This window comes from Aptenodytes forsteri, unplaced genomic scaffold (genome assembly GCF_000699145.1).
Source record: "Aptenodytes forsteri isolate BGI_AS27 unplaced genomic scaffold, ASM69914v1 Scaffold242, whole genome shotgun sequence".
NCBI classification, from domain to species: domain Eukaryota; kingdom Metazoa; phylum Chordata; class Aves; order Sphenisciformes; family Spheniscidae; genus Aptenodytes; species Aptenodytes forsteri.
The window spans coordinates 1,668,717-1,693,909 of record NW_008795253.1 but is presented as its reverse complement, the minus strand read 5'-3'; the positions used below and the strand labels follow the sequence as shown (position 1 = coordinate 1,693,909).

The window sequence follows — 25,193 nt, the reverse complement described above, 5'->3', positions numbered from 1 at the left end:
GGTTAACAGGAAAGGGCCCTTGAGAATGCCAAGATTTCATTGATTATTCCAAAACTAAAATTTACAAGTGTCTACATGGCAAGAAGATAGCAATGAAAAAGGTTGCTTTTGCCCTTTGTAATTATTCTATTTTATGCCACCCCTAAGATAAATTACCATTTTGAAATGATTTTGTGAGCTCATTTCATAAATTTTGTTTGGCTTCAAAAATCTCTTTTTGTTCTTTCAGAGCAGAAACTGTCCAAAAGTTATTATTTTTCTTCTTGATTTCAACCTAATGCTGGAGTGAAAGAAGCCTGTCCGGTGCACCCCATCTCATTCCCTGCCATAGCGGTGGGGCAGCCATCAAGCCCTTTTGTGCTGTAGGTCATAGTTACGCAGAACGCTTCAGTCAGCAGTTTATCCTAGTTCAGAGCAGCTTTGGGCTTTTGGTCGTGCTGAAACAAGGAAGGACTAAGGTTTCTTTGCTGAGCTCAACTATACTTCAAAAAGATGTAAAATACTGTTCTCAAAAGGAATTGGCTAGCTCCATTTATTTTAAGATCTGAGGTCAAAACCTCACTAGAGCTAACAGAAAGAATCCCACAACAGTCCCTACCTATTCTGAGTCCTGGCTTAAGGAAACACTTCATAAAAGCATCAGGAAAGACTGCTTTACCATGTGTGAGATGCGCTCTTGTACTAATCAGTAGCGGATGTGAGTTCAGACCATTGGACATTTATTAAAAGGGTGGTTTGCAGTCCAAATCTAGCAGCACCTGAAGTCTCTCTTCTTTCCATATTTTCTTCCGTTTCCTATTCAACCTCAAACATTCAATCAAAAATGTTAACAGATAACTTTTTTTAAGTTACAGGCATACATCAGATATCCTTGTGATGACTGAAAGCTGTCTGAACAACCTTTGAGAACACTGGCCGTTTCCAATTCAGCTGTGAGAAGCGGCAGGGGAGATACAGTCTCTCTTCATATCACCTTTGTTTCTCCTGGAGGGGTGCGAGGGGATGGTGAGTGCCAGTGCCTACGCTCTAAAATTCCTGCGGAGTGTCAGGTGGTTCTCTCTTCTTGTCTTTTCAGTTTGCCCCAAGCCTAATGCTTATTAGTGTTTAATGAAGTCGTTTGGACTGTGTCATCATCAACACGCAGATAATATTTACTATCTATTAAATAGTTGTTTTAAATACTGCATTAAATAATTTACGGCTCAGTTTCTGATGGCTGTGGACAGGCAGCATGGGAAGCGGTTATGGGAAGGCTGTTCTTTACTAGATCCAGCCTTCAGCCCTGTTCCCAACCAGCAGGTTGGTTAATTAGGATTTGGGTCCTCTTTACTAACATACAGGAGAAAATCCCCAAATTCCCTGATAGCATTAAGTAGGACATAGATGTGAGATTCCTATATGGGCACACAGGAACAAATATAATTAAACATGAATAAAAAGTTAGTTTGTGTAATTCATGTGATAACAGAGGAAAAAGGGTAACTTAAACTAGAATTGGAATTGTAACACCGCAGCATTAGCAGTGGCATTCTGATGTACGGAATTACTGCACTGCTTTTCACCAGTTTTCAGAAAACAGGTTTCTGGCTGAACAGGGTTGAATACCTCTAAAAAATGTCCTAAATATTTAGAATACTGCTGGTCTTCTGCAAACCCATAAAAAAAAGTATTAATACCTAGTGTTTAGCATTATTAATTTCTTGTTTGTTAATGATCTCCACATGGAGGAGCTGTAGAGTTAGAAATGATCCAAGAAAAAACACTAAGTTTTTAAAGAACAATATAGTTAGAGACATCATATCTTCTCTTGGTTAACTGAGAAAACGCCAAATCTGTCATAAATGCTGAGGGATGTGTGTCCTTTCAGCTTTTGCTAACCATAACAAGTTGCACTAGAACTTGGAAAGATAGGTCAAGAAACCTTTTTCTTTGTTAATGGCTTCTATTCACTATATACCCAAATATGCTGATCTCAGTAAAATAAAAATGGCACATAAAATTTGTCCATTCCCTTCGTCCTTTCTCTGTGCCTTCAGAGACTTATGTCAGATGTGAAAATGCTGAGAGCTACGAGCCCACACAGTAGCTGTGAAACACAGACCTTTATAGTCATTCTTCTGACTTGCTGAGCTTTCAGCAGGACTTTTCAGAGCCCCTTCTAGATGTGAGCTCTTGAACCTTACAGCCCAAGTGCATTTAAAGGATGCTTATACTATGTTTCAAGGATAACCCAAAGATTATGGAGGATAAACTTTATGGCTAATCCTGTCAGTGCATAGGTTGGGCTATGGTGGCTGACGTGACTTGTAGAGGCATAGCTTGTGTTAGCCCAAGATCACTTTTTCCACATAGCTGAAATAGCTTCGTCAAATGTAGTAATCTAAATCAGCAAAGGAGTTGTCACAACTGTGACTGTACCTCCTTGTTGTCTTTGCTGTGATAACCGTCGTGGTTTAGAGGCGTGGAGCCAAAACGGTATCAGTGTAGCTTGGCCATCAGTATTTTTAGCAAAGGGGAAATTCTGCACACAGACCGAACTCTGTTGGTTTCTTTCCAACTGGAATCCACTGAAATAAAAATTTCTGTTAGTTATTTGCAGGATTGAAGTCTCTGTGGTGGGTTGACTGCAGGCAGCAATGAAATACCCACCAGCCACTCACTCCCCTTCCCCAGTGGGATGGAGGAGAGAATTGGAAGAGCAAAAGTGAGTGTCCTGGTTTCAGCAGGGATAGAGTTAATTTCCTTCCTAGTAGCTGGTACAGTGCTGTGTTTTGGATTTAGTATGAGAACAATGTTGATAACGCACCGATGTTTTAGTTGTTGCTAGGTGGTGCTTACACTAGTCAAGGACTTTTCAGCTTCCCATGCTCTACCGACTGAGAAGGCTGGAGGTGCACAAGAAGCTGGGAGGGGGCACAGCCAGGACAGCTGACCCAAACTGGCCAAAGGGACATTCCATACCATGTGACGTCATGCTCAGCATATAAAGCTGGGGGAAGAAGAAGGAAGGGGGGAACATTTGGAGTGATGGCGTTTGTCTTCCCAAGTAGCCATTACACGTGATGGAGCCCTGCTTTCCTGGAGATGGCTGAACACCTGCCTGCCGATGGGAAGGAGTGAATGAATTCCTTGTTTCGCTTTGCTTGCATGCGCGGCTTTTGCTTTACCTATTAAACTGTCTTTATCTCAACTCACGAGTTTTCTCCCTTTTACCCTTCCAATTCTCTCCCCCATCCCACCAGGCGGGAGTGAGCGAGTGGCTGGGTGGTGCTCAGTTGCCAACTGAGGTTAAACCACGAGAGTGAGAAAAAAATATGGGTCAAGATAAAGACAACTTAATAAGTGAAGGGAAGGGGGGGGGGGGAAACCAACCAAGTGATGCAAAGACATTCACTCTACACCTCTCACAAGCAGGCTGATGCCCAGCCAGTCTCCAAGCAACGGCTACTCTAGAAAGACTACCCCCAGTTTTATTGTTGCACGCAATGTCATATGGTATGGAATATCCCTTAGGTCTCTTTGGTCAGCTGGGGTCAGCTGTCCTGGCTGTGTCCCTTCCCAATCTCTTGCCCACCCCCAGCCTACTCACTGGAGAGGGGTCAGAGTGAGAAATAGAGAAGGCCTTGATGCTGTTTAGCGATAACTAAAACATTGGTGTGTTATTAGCACTGTTCTAGTCACAAATTTAAAACACAGCACCATAAAAAATTAATTCCACCCCAGCCAGACGCTGCACAGTCTCCTACACCATGAATTCCCTGGTTTTCCTTTCCTAGTTTCCTTTTCCTGGAACAATTTCTTGGTTCCTGTTTCCATTTTGCCGCTATATTTGAAAAGTGTACTTGAAATGAATGTTTATTCCATAGCAAGTGCTAGAAGCATTTTGCTGTGCTTGGAACCAGTGCTAAAACCCACAAAATTAGCAGGCACTAATAAAATCATAAGAGTTTACACAATATACTTTCTTAGTCTGGGTAGATCCATCTATTCTTCTCTCTCCACACACATATATGCACCCCTTATTTCAACAAATATACAAATAAAACCACTAATATTAATGAACTATAATTGAAGGGAGAAAACTATTCAATGCTTATTATATTATATATACAACTGTGTATATATACACATGTATATTTATTGGTACAGCTTAATTTATTTACAGAACAGCTTTAAGCTTTATGGAAAGGATCCTGAGAACAGACAAAGACCAGAGCTACCACTGATGTCAAAAACAGACTTTTGAAAGTCCATCTATTCTGACCAGGACTGCATTAGACCAAAACTAGAAAGGAAGTCTAAGTTGCTTTGATTTCTTAAAGCAAAAGTAGAAAAGATAATTGCTGCATCTTCCTTGAAAAAAATACTGTTGATTTTATCAATTCAGATCAGATGTGGTTTACAGAAGCCCAGACACAACCTCAAAAAAAGTGGTCAGCAGCTAGGAAAGAATGTCTTTCTAATATACCACACCTTGGCCCGTACATACTCTGTCTTCAACTCCATTCGTGTTCATCCTGTATCACTCTGCAACCACACCAAGGTGTGGAAGAATTTCACCACTGATCTGATCAACATTTGAAATGTTCCAAACCACACTATAAGCCTCAGCTGATCTTGGTTCCCTTCATCTATGCAGGATCAATTAGTATTTTTGCTGTCTGTAAAGGAACTAATTCAGTGGAGCCCACTGTGTATACATCAGAAAAAAACTAAAACAAGTGCCTAAGTCATTTCACATTCCCACTGAGAAAAAAAAAATCTTACCTTTATGAGAAGGTGGATTAGAACTAGAAGAGGGCTGAATCTCATTTCTTACCCTTGTCTGCCTTTAGTAACTCCACCAGTATTGCCTTAATGCAAAGGCTTTTTTCAGCTATTCATCTGAATAAGCATATGGGGAATTTTTTACTGCAATGCTTTAATGAGAGATAAGGCATTCAGGACAGCTGAAAGAATTTTTTGGTTGGAGTGTTAAGCTCAGTGCTTATGGTAAACAGTGCTGCTCATAAGACAGTCCCTTGTGTTCTAGCGATACATGTCTGATGATTTCATGTAACGTGTCAAACTCTTCCTTCTGGTAGATATGCATGACTTGCCATTACCCTGAGTAGAATCCAGTCTAATGGCAGGCAGTAATTTACAATGGCATCTTTTTATTATTTCACTCGTTATCTTTCTGTAAGAGAGCAATCCTTTGTCTGATTGTAGTTCTGAAGCTGGTCTGGTCAGACAGACAGGCTCTTGCATTGCTCTGAGCTATAAAAATCTTAGCAGGCTAAATAATTCAGGTGGCTATTAGTTAATAGTTGTTTCCCCTGGCTGCCAAAACAACTTGAGCTTGCCCTGAATCTACGCTAATAAATCAAGCAGCCAGCCTGCTCAAATAAAATCACAGGACAATGAAATTATTGTGCTTGGAGAGTCTTTAGCTGTGATTGAGATAGAGAAGTGATAACTTCATTAGAGCCAAAACTAAATGAAAATATGTAAAATTCAGATTCTGAGGTTAAGTTCTTCCTGATACTGAAAAAATCAGTACGAAACATACATATCAGTATAGTATCCCTCTATTTCACATTATTTTTCTTCCAAGTTTGTTTTTTTTTCGTTATAAACTATAACCTTTGTATTCTGTGAAAGCTAAGTTCTAAAGAGGAGGAAAAAACAGATTTTTTTTTTTTTTGTATCTATCTAATCCCATCTCTTCTTTGGTGACCCTGTAGCATTATCAGATGCAAATATGCAGGGACCAAAATCTTAGGATCTGCTTTGACTGGGATATGTTTTCCACTAACTCTTGTACAGTAACAATCATCTTTATCATGGTATCAGCATTTAATATCCTGTATAGAAGAGGGTAATCATGTTTAGTTAACAATAGCAATTATTTATACTTCTTTGTCTTTGAAGTGTTTTAAAATCAAGGCAAACTTTCTTTAAGGTTGGTTCAACATACTTTCACAATAAAATTAAGGGAGAAGAGGCATCTAAGATTTTCCCATCCTTATTTGAATTTGGAAAGCCTCCTCCTGCCAAGGCGAAACACTCTGTCAACCCCATTGGGCATTAAAGTTTTATGTCTCCTGTATACATGTGGTCCACAGAATTTTCCTCTGTATTATCTAATGAAACAAGAGGGATTTCCTCATCATTTCAGAAACACGTTCCTAACGGTCATGCTCCATCACTGGCTTGGATCTCCTTGGGTTAATTAAAACCACTTATATTTTTCTGAAAACACCACTGTCCTCGCCTACCAAGATAAAGCAATACTCTGCAGGTCTGAAAACAAACTCTCCCTTTTCTGACTGGGTGTGAGATGTGTGCGATTAGGTAATAGATGAACAACTGCTGACTGCCAGGTATGAGCTGGGAGCCAAGAGGGTTAGAGCTCTGCTGAAGAGAAACTACACCTTGGCAGTAATGAATTTCAGGATATTTTAATCAAAATGTTGCCAACATAATGCAGCAAGTAAATGAAGAATAACACTGCAAGTAAGAACTACTGAATTCATAGACGAGGAAGGTATTCAGTAATACTAGGGCTACAAATGATGGATGAAATGATTAAGCTGTTAGTTTCACTCACAGATAACCACTGTATGAAGGAGCAGCGTTCACTTAATTTACTAGTGTTTCAGGAATTTAGTTCTTAATGGAAATGCCTGAGCATCTGCAAGTGGGAACTTCAGCATGAACTGGAGTTTGCTATAAAATAACATTATCATTTAGTCTTGTAAGGTGCTCTTCTTTTTACTAGCTTATAATTAATATACAGCAGTCATACAGTTTCTGTTGTTCTGTGATTAACAAATTTAACACTTGTTTGAATTAGCTAGTTTTTGTTTCTTTCTTATTTGGTTTTCATGATATCGGTTTTCACGTGGATGTTGTTCTGCCAAATTCACTTGTCAGCTTTGGCTAGTTCTTCAAATAATTGGACACTGTTAAAGACTCAATGAAGAGAGAATCTGGTGCCTTTTTCTCATACTTATTTGACTAACATGAATTTAACTCCAGGTCGGAAGTAACTGAAAATTATTGTTAACTGATGAGTTTTCTTCAACCTCCTTTCAAATAATTATGCCTCCATGTAAACTAATTAGTAAACAGATCTCAGTGCACTGAAACCATCACCAGATTTTAAATTAACTAGCCTCTTCCAGAGAAATGCCAGTAGGCTATGGAATATTCTTCTGCAGTGTTGGGCACAGGCGGTGAGATACAGAAAGGCTGGCATTGGTGCCACTGCCCATGTGACAACTTTTTTGTTGTTATGTACGAGGGCTTGAGCATTTAGGGCTGTCGGCTTACTGTCTTTTGTAGATACTAAATTCACAGAATTGAAAAGGAAATAAAGTCACGAGTCCGTTGCCTGAAGCTTGTTTACCTAGGGATGGAAGTGAGGTGCCAACAACCCACCGCCACAGTAAAAAGGGTGTTGCACTTGGAGGTAGGGGTATGACTGCCACATTTGTTAACATACTTAGTCTTTCAGCAGGTGTTTTCAGCAAAATGGTGCACACCAACAGCCTGTACATGATTATATTTTGTTAATAAACAGTACATGAACAGGCTAGTCTGTTTTAGTTATAGTAAGAATTGCATATTAATAATGTGTGTACCTATACACCGAAAATGTCCGATTTACATACATTGATGGTATTTATTTACTTGCAGGGAGCACCTGGAATGCTAATCACATTAAAAAAAAAAAAAAAAAAAAAAAAAAAACCCCCAAAACATTTTAAAAAAAACCAAAAACCCCCCCACAACCACCCCCCACCCCTGAAAGTAACTGCAGCTTAACATCATCCATTTAGTCAGGCTGGTAATTTTTAAAGGAACTCTAGATGTAGAGTGCTTAATGTCATTCTTTCTTCAGGTCTTGCAGCAAATATATATTCACTTCTAGTGTGTATGTAAAAGTAGAAAATGAGGTTTATAATACACATGCCCGATCCTGTTCTTTTAACAAAGTTTGCAAACTTACTCTAGACAATCGCTGTGAGGTATGTTGTGCCAGGTGACACAGTTTCCAAGGAAGCCTGTGCTCAAACTGTTTAAGTTAAAAGGAAAATTTTGACAGAGGGAATGATTCTACACATGTCCCTGGAGTCCCATTAAAATCAAGTCCTCCTTTTATATCCTTGGAACATTACCTGATGCAGTGAGTCACTCTCTATCATCAGGATAGGTTGAATGCTGCAGAACGACACTCATGGACATTAATTTGAAATGTAAGCAGTTGTTCACTTCACTGATGCTGGATCTATTTTAATTCACTCTGCCTGAGCATTTGCACGGAGAACAACATCCTGCTGTCTACACGTATGACTGACAAATAGCTGATATTCTTATACGAAGCTGTATTTGTAGGTGGTCAAGGAAATTCATTGATCATTTACTATTTGTAAATTAAATTAACTTTTTACTGTTTGTATATAAAATTAACTTTTTATTCGGTGGGGAAAAAAACTATAAATGAACAGGAGCCTCACAATGTCACATAGATGACACCACAAGCAAATGGCAGTTTGCAAATAATGCACCAATGCAACTAATAGTTCAAATGATAATAATTTCCTATATAAAAATACATATATTTGTGGATAATATATAAGCAGTAATAAGGACTAAAATACTGCACTTCTTCCACGTCAATGAATCATAGTTAGGAATAAGGATAAAACTTCTTCCTCTCTTTGCTTGAAGAGCAGAAAGACACCAGCTAGATTTAATTATAACAGTTCTAATGAAAATTTAAAAATGTTGATTAAATGTCCCAAGATTCAGTCAAAAGGCAGCAGGAATACGTCTGGATTAAGATTTTCTATACAAAACTCACATTGGGATTTTGGCATCCATGTTTGTAATTCTTAATGATTACTTTTATTTGCTAGTGTTGCCAAATGTTTCCTGTGCCTTTCTATTTTAATAACTAAACAGCTCCCCATAAATTTGATCTTGCCAAATGAGCTGTTCAGGTTTGCCATATGTTGCATAGATCAAATTGTCTTTTGGTTACTAGTCTGCACTGTTTGTTCTACAGCAAAACCGTGCCTGCAGTTTATAAGCAAACAGCGTTTCAGCTCAGTAAAGGGCAAGACTAAGGTATATTTTAAAATGTGCATGACAGAAAGAAAAAAAAAGACGACTTTCTTGGAGATCATATTATAAACAAGTTTTTGCAGCAATTTTTTATTGACAATTAGGTGCTAATTAAGCACCTAAGAAATGGAGGTCCTACTTTAATTTTGTGTACTTTCTTTTCAGGATGAAAGTTGAAGAAAACAAATGTTCTGATCACCTGGAGATAGTGATGAGGCAGCTCCCAGCAGGATTATTGGGGTACAGTATGAATATGCGCTATATGCCCAGGTAGGTAAAAGGTATCCATAAAACATCAGTTCATGTCTAATTAAAACAAAACAAAAAGATATTCTGGGGGCATAGCAATAAAACTGTAGGGTATCCAGGCCAGCCTCCATAAACTGAGACTGTATTTTATGCACCTAAACAAGTAAATCTTGGTTTGTCGGGATTTTGAAATCATCTACGCAGATTAGGCGAGCAGTCCAGCTGGGTCAAGATGGATCATCTCGAAGATGTAATCGCCCTTATCAACAAGCACTCGACTGCAGAATTCACTACAGAAGTTTCTACATGCTAAAGGCAGGAAGAGCTAACGTGTGTCCAGTCTGCCATGACCTCAGGCAGGGAATATCAAAGCAGCAGAAAGGCAAATCTTCTCTTGCACAGCTCTTTCTCTCCCTGTCTCCCCCATTATTTGTCAAGTAGGAAGACTACGTTAACGTGTCCCATCGACAATGGGGCAGCTGAACTGAGACTGACATTGAAACCTAATTTGCTAGGCAAAGGTGTCAAAATAGGCAATTTTGGAAGTGATGAATGGCAGAGGGCTTAAATATTTTCAATACATTGTTATCAGTTTCACCAGTAAACAGCATTTTGTAAACACCAGCAAAAAAATCATTGCAACGTCATCTACAAGAATAAGTATTATATTCCCTTTCCAGGTAAAGAACTTCTGGCACCTCCTAGTGAGTACCTCTGAGAAAGTCTGTAGCAAAGCTGGGACAGGAACGTGTAGTTCCTTATTGTAAACCTTGTGCTTGGTCCCGTTGCCTGTGGTTCCTTACATACTTCTTTGTAACCTTCCTCTCTTCCCTATTTGTAGAAGTCACTCAGCCATAGTAGGGGGGGGTGTTGCTGGTTTGGTGGCAATTTTTTTTGGTGACATGCCTGAACCAACCCCCTAATCTGTCACACAAAAATCAATTTATAGTATGCTTACACAAGGCAATGGGGCATGATAAAAACATACCTGAATTAGTGCCAGTAGTGTAGCTACTTTGGCTTGATGCTGTCCCCAAAGTAATTAGTCCTGATGAGAGGCTCATTATCTAGGGCACATAGCCACACTAATGCAGCTGCACAGTTTTGAGGATCCACACTAAACAGAATCATAGAATCACTTAAGTTGGAAAAGACCTTTAAGATCATCGAGTCCAACCATAAACCTAAATACTAATACTCCAGATGATACTGTGGATACTATGTGGTGTTAGTTTAGGATTCCTGAGCAAGATAGTCCCTCCCTTACTCATCTCTTACATTATCCTCATTCTCTGATTCCCATCCAACCTGACACACTGTTAAACATTTTCTGATCCATGAGTCATCCTTACCCCTTAGTCATTAGCCCTTGCCAGTGCTAACCACAAATCTTTCACATTTAGTGGACTGTTGCCAATAGTTTTGTACTAACTCATGCCAGTCAAAGGTGCACAAGGCAGATCTAATGGCTGAACCCGATCAGAAAGCATCAAAGGCAGCTGAACATACATAGATAGATTAGGAGATAGTCCCGGCACACAGATCAGACCCTTGGTATTTGAAGTAAATGAATCCCATTCCCCACATTTGTGTCTGCACTCATTGCAGAATTACACTTTTTCTTCCTTTTTTGGCTTCTGATTTTTTAATAGAAAGTTAACGGTCTCCTCATGACCACACCAGTCCAGACAATGCCTTGCTTATAGCTTTGTCCCTTTGTCTCATTCCATTTATATCTAAAGGGAAAGAGTCAAAAAGGAAGACCTGCCTATATCTTACACCAGTTTCTACTTTTATCTCTTCTTGCATCCCACCTTTTATTCTTTTAAGTATTTCCTAAGCACATACTACAAATGTCCCACTTACCTTTCTCCAGTAAAACCACCTGAAGCAACCCAGCTACAAAGGCATTAGCTGCTCTATCCATTCTTTAAGGGATGCCTATTACCAACTCTGAATGCATTTTTGTATTTATCTAATGCTTGTTCTTTCACTGTCATCATCTTTTTCAGGTTAATATGCATTAGACATGGTCCCATTATGAAATCTCGTGATGTAACCAACTTCTTTACATAAACAAAAACTGGCAGAGAGGGAGGAGCATAGATCAGTGCTGTTCAATTGATCCCAGCTCTTAGACCCAATACAGTCACTAATTCTGAGGGAGCTTGTATTTGTTTCTGGGCTTTGTGCTTATGACCATCTCACCATAATGAATGCTGTCCTTAATGCAGAATAATTACTTATTTTGATTTTTAAATGTTCTCCAATACATTTTTGTGACAGGAGGTGAAGAAATGTTCAAAAGGTAACTTTGAAATCCTTTGTGGAATGGTTTTCATTTCACGAAGAATCACTGAACACTACCCAAATTCTGCTAAACACAATGGTAGTGCAACTTGTTGAGGGCATTGCAGGATACATCCCTCAATGGCTGGGAAAAGCTCTTTTAGAGAAGCTCATGATCTAATGCAGTTCTTATCATTGTTCGTGAAGAGGGAAGGACTTGGCTAAAGTAACATCTAATTTACGCAAACACACCTCGTCACCCCACTGTAGCTGGTTTTTTGTTTTGGGTTGGTTTTTTTTGTGTGTGTGTGCTACAAATGAGAACTGGCATTTTTCCAAGGAGGTGTGTCAGAGTTAAACGAACATGGCACTGAAGTATCCTATTTGTTGTAATAGTCTTGCTGGAGACCTGAAGGTGTGTCTCTGCCTTTATAAATACCACGCTGCTTTTACAACTACCTCTGATTCTTTTGAAAGAGGCGAGTTGCATCAGGAGTTGCATTTGGATATCTCCGAGCCTTGTGTGAGGTATGTCTTTTAGTTATCTTACTTTTGCACTATTTCACTTGCAACAGAAGGTTACTGTCACATCATTATTCATTTTAATGTTATTAGTTGCTGTATTTCCAACAGAATTGTAAATACTACATGATGTTCTCTAAAGAGTTTTATGGAGTGAAAAATCTCTGTGTATAGTATAAGGCATGAAGCAAGTCAAGTAAGAACTATGCAAAAGTAGGACCTGCTCACATCTGCTGCACCCATGTATTCTAGATTCTAAATTTATGTAACTAAAGATATTTGCCAATAGTTGAATGTTGAAATAGGTTCCTTATTAGCGTGCCTACACATGAATTTCTGCTTTCTAACACGGAAACTTGGCTACAGAAACAGCTATGATGGAAACATCTGAAAAGTACACTTAGGGATTTAATCAACTAAATATCAGATTTAAACCCTCTACTATTATGGTATGCTCTGATCCTGAAAGCTGCTTCATAAAGAGAAACACCTACAGAAATAAATGTGCTCTGTGCAGACGCAGGTATCAGTTTGATAATAATTTGCTAACTAGCTACATTTCAAAACTGAAGTTGCATATTTGTCCCTTGAATTTGGTAGCTTTAGACACAGCCCAGTATACTGCAGGTGTCTTCAAAAGCAAAAAGATAGTTCTGTTTGTTTAGCAGTCAAGGCAGCAAAGAATGCATCAATAGTTACTTCTTGGTGTCTGGAAAGACTACTAGCATTATTTTTTTCAACAAAAAACTGAAATACTGGCATAACCAGTGAATTAAGATAATTTTCAAGAAATAATTTTGCTTAACTTGAACCAAATGGTTTCCTTTCTGTCTGGCATAGTTTTGAAGAGTAGCCAGAGGTTGGAGTCAAAATAGCTTATGTGCCATTTACAAAATGGGAGATCATGGGAACAACAACTGCTTTAGATGTTATAGCTTAAGATATCCATCTGAGATTGACAAATCCGAGGTTCAAATTCCTTCTCTGACTGCAGAAGAGATTTTAATTAAGGTACCTCAGTCACTAGGCAGTAACACGTCCTGGGAGGACTCTCTTTTGTTCCACATTGCATAGATAATTAAGTAATTGGATCAGAAGGACTTACTCCATAGCCATCTACAGTTCTTAAGGATAATATGTAATGGCTCTAGAGACCAGGTATTATTCACACAAAGGACAGAGGATTTTGCCGGTAACATCATTTTAATAGGTATCAAAGAGCAGTGTAATACCATGTCTGAAATATTGCAATTGTCAAATGGAGTCCAGCATTAAGTGAAAATGTTTTTGTATTTTTGTGTGTGTGTTTGTTTTGAAGGCAGATAACAAGCAAAACAGAGACCATGAGGATCAAAAGCTTTGGACTTCTTTGTGTGTTGATTCTGGTCTCCCAGATGCTACTAGCCAACTGTGAAAGACAGAAGGAAAGGAAAAAGGGAAGACAAGGCATAGAAGACGGTGGAAAAAACCAAACTGAATCTAACCAAGAAAATGAAAAAGGGCGGAAGTCAAAAGGAGGAAAAGCATCTCCTAAAGGCAAGTTTAAAACCAAAGAAAATGCTGAGTGCACCTGGGCAGTGACTGACATGAATGCTATTACTGTGCATGTAGAGTGCAAGCATGGTGACAGCGAGTTCTGGTGCGAATTCTCTGGAGACCCTTCCACCTGTCCACAGTATGCAACAAACCAGAAATCCTACTGGAAACAAGTCTCCCGATCCCTAAAGAAGCAGAAGGAGATCTGTCAAGACCCCAAAAGTGTCCTAAAATCTAAAGTGTGTAGGAAAGGCCCACGAAGCGCTCATCTCAAGTTGACCCTCTCAAGCCTACTAACATCAGTGGGTCCTGCGAAAGGGAACACAAGTCATCATGCAAAAGAAGTTGTTCAGGGTCCAGCAGCTGCCTCTGTGACTGAAAAAAAGCTAGAACACAGTCCTCAAGACTGTGTTGAAGACATAGATTATATTGATCAGAAAAAGGTGGCTGAGGAATACTGTCCAGAAAGCTTGCTTTCCTTCTGCAACTTTTTTATCACAATGGTGCAAGACAAAAAATGCTGAGGTTTCTAAAAAGTGTTTCTAAAACTCTGTATCATGAAAGTCCAGTCTCATCTAAGTTACTGCAAACTATTTCAGATTTTATTCTCCTGTTATATAGTGTATATAAGAAAAAAAGGCATATATTTTTCTGATTTCGTATATGCACAACAGACTAAACTTGACATAGTTGAAGATGTTATAGATTTTATTTGCACGTAGATTGCTACAAAGGTGTTACCAATGGATGTTACGTACTCTACACAGAAGTATATAAGTAGTCTCCTTGCCCCTCTTTGAGCTGTGCTAGCCAAAGTGATGAATTCAGTGCTATGCACTTCTTGGTTATTAACAATACTTTTGACTTAAAAATTATTAAGAAAAATAAACTTCAAAATATGTTCAAAATATTCTCTCTCTGTGTTTAACTAGATTTCTCTGTACGTGCTAAACCTTTGTCAAAGATTGATCTTTCACAGCATCTAGGCAAAGTGTTGCTTATAAAGCAGTTTTAAAAATACTTCTGCAGCTTTGCAGACTTCAGGTTTCTCAGCCAGTGCAAGAAAGATTTTGATAGAGAACTACATTATCATTGGTTTTTCATTATTGTGATAATGAAGGGCAACAAGATGTTTAGATTTTTCCATAATTTTGCAAAGCTTCAGCTTTCCAATCTCATCAAAGGATGCCAGAAAACTTTGCAAACTTCAATTCTTTCTTTTCTCCTATAGTATGAAGCAAGTTATACTAATTTTCTGGCAGGTAAACAGAGATGCAGAGATAAAATGACTTATACAAGTTTGTACATAGGCCCAGGACTGGACCCCTTACTCAAGCAGCTAAAGCACTTGTGCTCAACACTGCCTGGATGTTCTTTTGAAGTTCCATTTTCTGTTATCTTTATGTATGGACAACACTTAAATACTTTTACTTTTTTATGTATTAGACTTCATCTGTATTTAAAAAAAAAAGAAATCCAAACTCTACAAGAATAGAGATTTTAGAAAATGTAAAGCTAAATAATAACAACTGAGCTTTGCTAATATTTGAAACTCTAGCTGGAAGAAATGTAATATACAAGTTACACTTTTCTGGTGGCACACAGCTGGGAACGATGGTCTCCTACCACAGCGGTCCACTTGGAGAAACTTGAACTTTCATGAAATACAATTTTCCTGAGCATTTCTAGCAAATTAAAATAATATTTCTGTTTCTTGAGAAAATATAGGCAGTTCCCTTCTGTAATTATCTCACTGCTAGAATGTTTGAGAAAATATTTGTAAGATGTTATGAGTAACTCACCTCCTGCAACTTCCCTCTTTTCCTTTGTTGTCACATATACTCACTTTTTTATTTAAATGAGCATGTCTGGGGAGGGCATTTTAATGCTACTCTGTCTTGTTGCTACAGCAATAAAGGCCCTTGCCATTATTTAATATCAGTTAGTATTTTCTTTGCAATGAAGAATTAACTTAGCAAAAATACTTAAATTTAGATGAAAGTCCTCAATAAGAGAGGAAAGTGCTACTAAACACACAGCTTTGCATTTTTTTTTGCTTGTTAGTAGGAATCAAGCCTTCTTACACAAGGTTGAAATGATTTTAGCAGCATCGGGAATAAGGCATGGCATCAGCTTGGGCATTAGCTACAGTATTTTAAAGAGGACAGTATTCCGGAGGCTCTCATAAGTACTTCATATGGTATTCATTTACATTACATTTTTTTGCTACTTACAATATTGCGATCTCCATGTGACTAATAGCTTGAAAGTGGGATGCTGCTACTAGTCAGGCAAACTGTGTTTGAGAAGGATTCAGCTGTATTTTACCAAGTCTGAATGGCAAAAAAAGAAGCAGGTTCTTCTTACTGAATTTCCAGCCTCTGCACGCCCTGTGGAAACACTGGGTATTACCAGGCTGTGCAGGATAAATTCTGTTAGACTGATGCCCACATCAAAGCAAAATTCCAGTAAAAAGGGGCATCAACACTAACTGCTATGGAGGCTGGAAGACAGAGCTATTCTGGTGCCAAGCAGGGTGGAAAACCAGCTACCAGCTCCTTATTATTAAGGTAGATACGTAAGTATTGAAAGTGCAGGTGAGTTCCAGCTGCTAGACACTTTGTGTGTTGGCCTACACCACTTCGCATTAGGAGATCGTTGAGATAAGAAAGTCAAAAGACGCAGAGGAAGGATTAGGAGCACACATTTGGCTCAAGCAATCAAACACTGTAGCAATTAATTATAAGTATCTAATCTGGTATACAGACACCTGTATAATAGTCCCAGATAACAACCAGAGCACTGGGCAGGCCTGGCTTAAGAGGCTCAATTGCTCCAGATGTTTTGGAAAATGTCCAATCCTACCTTCCCTTAGCTGCTGTTACCCTCACAAGTACTAAGGTAAGTACTTTGTTGCCTGAAGCATGATCCGCCCCACTCTGAGTTGCTAGGAGGCACTGCTCTCCCTGTGGCTGCCAGCCAGCCAGGCACACCGAGTTTGCAGTGACATATCCCAGAGCAAATTCCAGCTCGGGATTCCAGAGCTGTGAATTACATCTCCCGTGTGGAGGACTGTCAGCACCTGGACCCACATGTGGGAGCTGCACGCTCCTCTCCAGGGATGCATTACATTTCTGCTGCTTCATCTTCTTGTTTTCTTTCAGGACTGACTTCTACCTTCATGCATGGCTCTTTGCAGGAGGAAAACATGCTCAATCTCAACAGTTCCTGGATGCGTTTCACCTGTGATGCATGCAGTTGTGCCAGTATCCTACAAGGACAGTGTGGAGCATCAGGAGAAAAAGGACATCTCTGTGCAGCCTTTTTCCTTGAAAGGTGGGCTAGTGTGAGAGTGCAGATCTCAAAACTGTCTCGACCAAAGGATGGGATTTTTAACGTCCATGGGTATGTAGTTTTGGCTGTTCTTCAGAAGGGCACATTTCAGAATAGCAGGGTCTGAGGCAAATATATCTGGAGTCTAACTTCATGAACAGCCTTTTCTGTAATTGCACAGACCACAAGTCTATGGCTAAGCGCATCTAAGTTCTCATTGCACTTACCAAGCCTTGCGTTTCAGTCCTACATCTACAAAGCAATCACTTGACAGCAATTATGTATGAGCTGCTTTCTTCTGGGCATTTACAGAGCCAGTTAGGTCAGTATAACTTTGGTGCTTCTGGAGTCAAGCTGGTTAGGATAAATAAAACATTTCCTGGCATTCTTCATCTTAGGATCTGTGGTCATTATGAAAAAGTTCACAGCTGAGCTCTATTCTGTGCCTCTTTTCCCCAGGTGCACCAGTTGTCATTGTGTCAGAACTTCACGTTTGAATAACTTGGAATAATGGTGGTAGTGACTTTTCTAACACCTTCTATAGTAGGGCAAGTAGGAACACAGTGAAGGAAAACAATGAATGGATTTAAATTATGTCTGTGCAGCCCAAGTCCTCTGTCCTATCATATTGAAAACATAAGGATCTCTGCTTTCTTAGTGTCAACCTGAGTTATGGAAAATCAGCCCCATTTTACACCTGGGGAAATGAGGTACAGGAAAACCGAATGGCCTTGACAGTCAAGGGGAGAAAATCAGTGGCTGAATCAGGAACCAAACAGAGGTCTTCAGAGTTCCAGTGGTCCCCTTCTCATGCCTCGTGATTAGATCATTCTGCGCAAGAACTACATGTATTTGTTCTTGAAAATATCGAGCTAACTTCTAGGTATTTTAAAATTATTAGGAATATCTTTGGGAAAAAGTAGCTTACTTTCTAGGCAATATAGTTTGTTTCTCCAGACAGCCCTGGATATTATAATTTGAATATTTACTTGGAAAGAAGGATAGGACACTCATTCTAGCTTCAGAGAGAAAGAATTTTCAGGGAGTTTCCCTGCTCTTGCAGTATGGAATACTTATACATTTGGTAACTGCTTTAGACTATGGATGATCTTTTTAGGTGGACCTAACCCCCATACACTCCCACAAATTCTCAAACTCTCACCAAACTTTGGAGAGTCAAGAAATGTATTTTTTAAAAAAAGGGAGAGAAAAATTTAAAAGTAAGAGTTTTTCCAAAGTTATCTCCTAACACATGACAGTCTTATCTAGAAAATATTAGATGTATCTTCATATTCACTTAGGAAATGGGGAGACATTTTTAATGCCCAGGAAATAGCTCCGGCAGTACTGCTTAAGAATCTGTAAAATTTCATCTCCTTTAGCTGCAAATTTTTTATTCTTTTATTATTTTCTGCAGTGTCTTTTCTATTCACTTTCACACACAACTTCATTTGAATGAGTTTCCGTTCCTTTTGCAACCTTCTTTATTCATTTACCACTTTGGCGACAGTACAGATTACATATCTAATCTCGTATGTTGCATGACTACTTGTAGGAGAATAGAGCTGAGTGACTCAACCGTCCTGCTTCCAGGAGGGCCCTACCCTCCCCTGCCCCTGAGGGGGCCAATGAGTACCTACCGCCTGATATCACCTCACCTGAATTTGACCAATCATAGCGGAGACTGACTGTTAAGACAAGACACATTTTACACGGCCGTGCTCAATCCATGTAGACATAGCTGAACCTAGATAATAAATTCCACTCCCTTTTCCGCCTTTACCTTATTTTTTTTTTCTGATGTTGCCCTAAGCAAGGCAGCTCAATACTTGTTGGTAGCTGCTGCACCTCACCCGTGCCTTTGCCTGGTTTTCATTCCATTTCAATATATTATATTTTTTTTTCCTCTAGGCTATTTCCAAGAGTGATACCACTTTGATTAGCACACTGGGAATTGATCAAATGGAAAAATCCAGCTTTAAGGATGGGAAGTTCAGCAGGTTCCAGCCTGCAGATGTTCCTTGCAGTCTTGTCACTAAGGTGCTGGTACCATCCCATCCCCAGCTGAAGCATCCATGGCTCCTGCCTGTTAGTGCCATAAATGGTATAACAAATCCTACGGATCTCAAGACCACTGTAGGTATTCCTGCATTCTAACATCTCTAAGCTTCTTTCTGCTCCCTCCCTTGAAAGAGCAGGGGAACTTTGAACCCCAGCTGCAGTCATCACCTCTCTTCAAAGAGCCAGAGAGGAGAAGGCAGAGTGCAAGAATCCTAGTAGCGTTAGTTATCAGACACTGAACACCTAGAGGTTTCGAAAGGATATCCAGGTGCCTCACTTGCTTCTTCCATTGCCATTACTGCAATGAGATAACACAGGGTCACACATAAAGAGAGGGGACTGGCCATGTCACAAAGCTTTTTACCTGTTTGTAAAGCTACTACTAGCAGAAAAGGATGCATTAGGGCCCAGCTATCTCTTTAACAAGGATTCATGTAACAGGTTTCTCTGGAAACATGCTCCTATCCATGTAGAGTATGTGTTTTATTCAGCCACTAGAACTTCTTCCAAAGTTGCTTATTGATCCCACTAGAAATGGGTGTTTTAAGACAAAGAAGTGATAATGAGTAGGTGGAAGAACTATAAAGACTTCCCATGAAGTTGTTGCTACCTGGCTGCCTCAGTCACTGATCATATCAGACCCCATGTAGAAATGATAGACTTAATTAACCTGAAGCTCCCAGTGGACCATGGAAGTCTCACACTGATTTCCAGGCAACAGACAGACACATCAAAGGGACTTTGTTACATAATGAGAGCCTGCAACATGTTGAAAACTGTCTGCGAGTGGGCACATATAAGCACTCTGTGGTGCTTTGTGCATGCCAAGGAAGAGGAGAGTTGTTCCAGTCAGCCAAAACGTTTGATGTTAAGATGAATCTTAAAATCCAGAAATTACAATATTATCTGTAACAGGAATGTATTCTATACATCTATAATATGTGCACTAATTATATGTAATGAGTGTGCTTAGATAATAGAATATTATTTATATAATATGAGTTACCTTTACATCTGTTGCCTGAAGGTTATGTGGTTTCTAGAGTCACTCTAGAGGTGGTGTGATTCCCTGGAAAATCTTGGACTGCTTTTGGGCTATTCCACAGCAGCTGAATCCCTACAGATGTACATGCCATGGCAGCTCTGTTCCTACTCCTTGTTCCAAAGGGCTCTCCAAAGGATGGCTGCAGTTCTTCCCTGCAGTGCAAGCTTCCAGGGAATTTTGTGTTGTATCTTATGCCTGCAGGTATGAACGTGGTCTTTGCTCTGTATATGTGGCAGCCCATAGACCTTAGTGTCCTATAGGGAGGACTCCAGTTAAATGTTGATCTCAGAGGCTCTATATTCCTCACTTACATGTGCAAATGACACAGAAGTGAGCTAAAGAGGTCAGTTTGTGGACAGAGAAAAGTTGGGACATTAGGGATGCTGGTTTGTGTGAGATTTCAAATGACATCTTATCTCCGAGAAAATCCTCATGCATTAGGGGTTGCATGCGCTGCTGCAGTTGAGGTGTTTGGGTTAACAACACTCCACTTGGGTTAATGGTCGGGTTGCTGGTTGTACAGGGTTGTTAGAGCTCCCAGGTTACTATCATTGTAAGAGTGAAGATGTTAGCTGATGATGTCCTGGCCAATGTCCAGCCAGGCAATTACACTCTGCTGCCCAAAGTCTTCTTAGAATTTTAATCAGATGCAGCTTTCTTCACCACCTTAAACTGCTTTGTGCTCTGACCACTAACATTTAGATGTGGCTGATTTTACTCAGGCAGGGTCTGGGAGGATATTTACTGAAGTCCCACCGAGCCTGAAGGAGGACCAGTTTTTAAGGTAATTTCCAACTGTTATTTAGAGAGAAAGCAAATGGAAAATTAAAAGTGAGGGTGTAAAAACAAAAGCAGGAAAACTGCTGTTTTCAGAGAGGTAGAGTTAATGTTAACAGTTAGAATCAAAGTCTTCTTATCCAGTGTTTTTATCTTGAAAGTACTTGTGCTTGATGTTTCTTTTATACTACAATCCACAGAATCCTATGAAAATGTGAGTAACTTAGCTTTCATTCAAATAAAGGATTAGTCCAGCCCTCCCAGTATGAGTAAGGCTTAAAAACACAGACAAGTCCACAACAATTCAAAAGCCAAATGCCAAATACAAAGACCGCCCTATTTATTATTATCCCTTAAAAATTGTGTTCTAACAATTTTATAAGGGTGACCCATGACTTTTAAGTGCTTCAAATCGGTAAAATGGAGGGAGAAGTTTGAGGCAATGGAATGGGTGCAGTATTAATAGAAATTACATTTGTGAAGTTAACTTGTTTTTTCAAAACAAAAGGAAAGAAAATGTACATGCAAAAGAAATGCTAAGAAATGAACACATGAGATTCTGTAGGTGTGGTGCTTAGTGATGAATAAAAATATAATTCACAGCAAACAGAGACTGGTAATTTATGTCTACTTTGATTTCAGTGTATTTTATTCAGAGTACAGCAGAGGCTCATGAAAAAAAATTCTATCCCCATAATCAAAAGGCTTTGAAGAATAGTGTGTTTTTACATTATGCAGAAAAAAAAAGAGGAAAGACCTAATTTAACATTCAATAATTTTACTGCCAAAAGTAAAACAGAGGTGTCAAGGTATTAAAAAGACTTCTCAGAACCTGAGTAGGTAGTTTTTCCTCATCCAGACAGAGTATGTTTCCAAGTAAAGTTCCAGTGGAGTTTCCCTTTTCAAAAGCTGGCAATGTTTAGCTGGATGCCACTGCTATCATATATAATATTTCTTGCTTGACATTATGAACCTACCCCTTATCTTCAGGTGGATATTCAAGTACCAACTTGTTTTATAGCCCTTTGTGGCAATGAAAGAACAGAAGATGACTTAGATAAACCAGGATCACTCCAGAACATCACACAACTGTGTCTCCTTCCTCTCTAAGAAGAACAGATGAAGTATGAGTCAGGGGTGTGTGGAAAAAAGAAAAACAAACCAGAATTGTATTAGAGCAGGTTTAGTGAGGCTTGGTGAGTCATTACAAACTCCTGAACTGGCAGAAGCTTGTTGGTTTTTTGAGCCCTTCCCCTTAAAAACTGTAGGCATTCCTTTTCTTCCTAATTTTTTTTTCTTTTGTACCTAGTACTGCAGCACTGAGGTCACCTTAATGCCTGAATTTAGGCTTTTGTTAGGAGCTGATGATACTGGATCATGCCTGCATGGCTCATCTGAATTTTCCCTGTGCTTGCTCCTGTAGACAGTTCTGGCAAGATTATAGCTAACATTTCTATTAGTATATTGGCTTCAGTCTTTGGAAGCAGGGCAAGATCTACTTAGAGATGAAAACTGACTCACCTTCCTACAGAGCACCAGTCTTCATATCACCCTTCCTATCTCTTGCCAAATTAATGTTGAATTTGGCTTCTCGTTTGCATTTGAAAACTTTGTATTTGTATCCTTGAGAGGCCCTGTGTTTTCCTTCCGAGGTCCACCCATTTACACAAAACCATTGTTTTCAGGGACATAAGTCTATTTAATACTGATGGAGCTCCTCTGGACTTACATAAGTACTACCCAGAAGTAAATTTAGCTAATAGCCTATTTTATTCTTTGAAATAGCTACTGTAATTTACTATTGACCAGTAAGCCAGAGGTGGCCAAATAATTAACTGCTTTCAAATAGAATTAATTGAATAACTGAAAACAGGACCAAGGGAGAAAGTAGCAAAGGCACAAAAAATAGCCTTCGACAGCTCTCTTTCCACACTTTTTGTTAATGAAAAGAGATATCATATCTTTTAGGCTTCTTCATGAATACAAGACACAACTGCTGCATGAGTTCAGCAAACACTCCAGTCAATATGATCCCACTGATACCTAGAGATAAGGTATCTGACCTGATGAATATGAAAGATCTTCAGTTTCCAAAAATATGCAGCTCAAGTCTCTTCATGATGGCAGCTGGCATATCAAGCAGTACTTCTACGCAATATATCTTCTACTTTGATAATAGGGTATCAAATGATGATTGTGTTTGAGCATACCTTTCTCCCTTACGTTTGCCTGCAATATCTGGTTCGAGAGGATTGCTAGTCCATGCAGTACATAATATTGACTTCTTAATGTCGTCTTGTTAGATAGTTGTGTGACACAAAGAGTTGCTCTCAGTTCTTCATCCAGACAGCTTGTGGAATTAATTGAGAATAGTATTTGTATAGTCGCTAGCTTTGTTCTGCTCAGATAAATAGCACACACTTACTTTTCCTGGCAATAGATGTGTCAGGAAATTTTAGAGAAAGGTAGAGGCTCTGTCTTTATGAATTCAAATAGCAAGATGAGAGGAGAAAGAGAAAATGTGCATTGCTGCAGGAACAACAGAAGCTTCTCTGTTGCTCAAGTTAGGACAATGGGAACTGTTTGGGGTTTTTTGAGGGGGGAAAATGCAGATTCAGTAGAACTGACCAATATCCCCTTTTTTATGTCTTCTGATTATGAAACTTCTGAAAAAATTGAAAGCTCTTTGGGGTGTGATATAAGCAATGGACGAGATCAAAACCCTGGAAAGCAGATGAAGCCATCAATGTATCTGTAAGTGTCCTTGGCAGTTCTAAAGATAACTGCCTTTCATGATTCCTGTGGAGCTGAAATAGGTTCTGCCACATATCACAGGAAGATTTGTCTTTCTTAGAACATGCTAAACAAAAATTAGCCGTGTTTCATACATCTGCAGAATGCTAGCCAGGTGCCATAATTAAATCTTTTTTCTGCGTTACTACCATCAGTCAAAGTCAGCAGGAAGCAAAATAAACAAAATACCAAAGACTTTCATTCATATGGAGAGAAAGCCACCTCTGTGCAGGGAAACAACAAAAGGCCCAGCTCAATGAGCCCATCTTAAGACCTTCAGAATGATTATAAACCCTTTTGCTTTTGCAACCTGCAGCTTTCTGTTCTGGAGGATGTTGAAAGGCTGGGCTGGGTAGTTTTCTTTAAGTCTGAAGTACTGAAATACTCACCACTGCTGCTAAGTCACATAGATGAGAACTCATCCTCTGTGTAGACATGAAAATTCATGATTAGCAACATCCAGTAATCAACTTAGAAATTAATGTACTGAGGTATACAGGCAGAGAAAATAACAGATTAGTTTATTTCTTGCTGGCAACCTTTGACTCTTACAAGTGCAACAGTTTAGACGCATTTATGTGTGTATGCAGGACTGCATGTACTTGAAGATAGATTCAGAGGGAAAAAAATCACACAATTTAAAGACTTACAGTGTCACACATCTTGTTAAAATTATATGCCAAAGTCTTTTATTCAGTAGATAGATTTTCTTGTTTTCATAGTTGCAGAGTTCAGAAGGTAGAATTTATGTTTTTGGGGAACAGTGGGCAGAGCTGATCAATGAATGGTTACTTGCATGTTACTGAGATTATTTCTGTTTTACAAATAGGAGAATGGAGACAGAAGACTAAAACAACTAAGACTATATGTCAACATAGCGGTAGAATCTGTAGGCTAAATCTGTAGTTTAAGTGCATTCAAGTTTCTGGACTTATATTAAGTATTAATTTGGTTTCAGAATTTGCAGGTTGAGTGTTCATTTTTTTGAGTCACCACAAAATGGCACTTGGGAACATCATGAAGCCAAGTGACCAGGAGCTAGCAATTTCACTGCAACTTCTGATTAGTCTGTCTGAATGTAACAGCGCTCTCCTTGTAAATCTTTGATGACTTCCACCAGAACCTACACTCTCCAAGAGCTCAAAATATTAACACTTGTATCGGCTTCTCAGTTCCTCCAGAAACTGGAAGTGTTTATGCGGGTGTATGGCTGAACATAAGCAATATAGCCTAACCTTGGTGCCGGGGAAGATTATGGAGCGGTTCATCTTGAGGGCGCTCACAAGGCATGAGCGGGACAACCAGGGCATCAGGCCCAGCCAGCATGGATTCATGAGAGGCAGGTCCTGCTTGACCAACCTGATCTCCTTCTATGACCAGGTGACCCACCTAGTGGATGAGGGAAGGGCTGTGGATGTGGTCTACCTGGACTTCAGCAAGGCCTTTGACACCGTCTCCCACAGCATTCTCCTAG

At 39.3% G+C, this 25,193-nt stretch overlaps 1 protein-coding gene across 1 annotated transcript; it reads left to right on the top strand.

The window, feature by feature from the left end:
* The first annotated feature begins 9,361 nt into the window (after window positions 1-9,361).
* FGFBP1 (fibroblast growth factor binding protein 1) lies at window positions 9,362-14,234 on the top strand. The gene is made up of 3 exons (XM_009279103.2): window positions 9,362-9,384; window positions 12,049-12,180; window positions 13,493-14,234. The coding sequence occupies exons 1-3, from the start codon at window positions 9,362-9,364 to the stop codon at window positions 14,232-14,234; spliced, it is 897 nt and encodes a 298-aa protein (XP_009277378.2).
* Window positions 14,235-25,193: the final 10,959 nt, after the last annotated feature.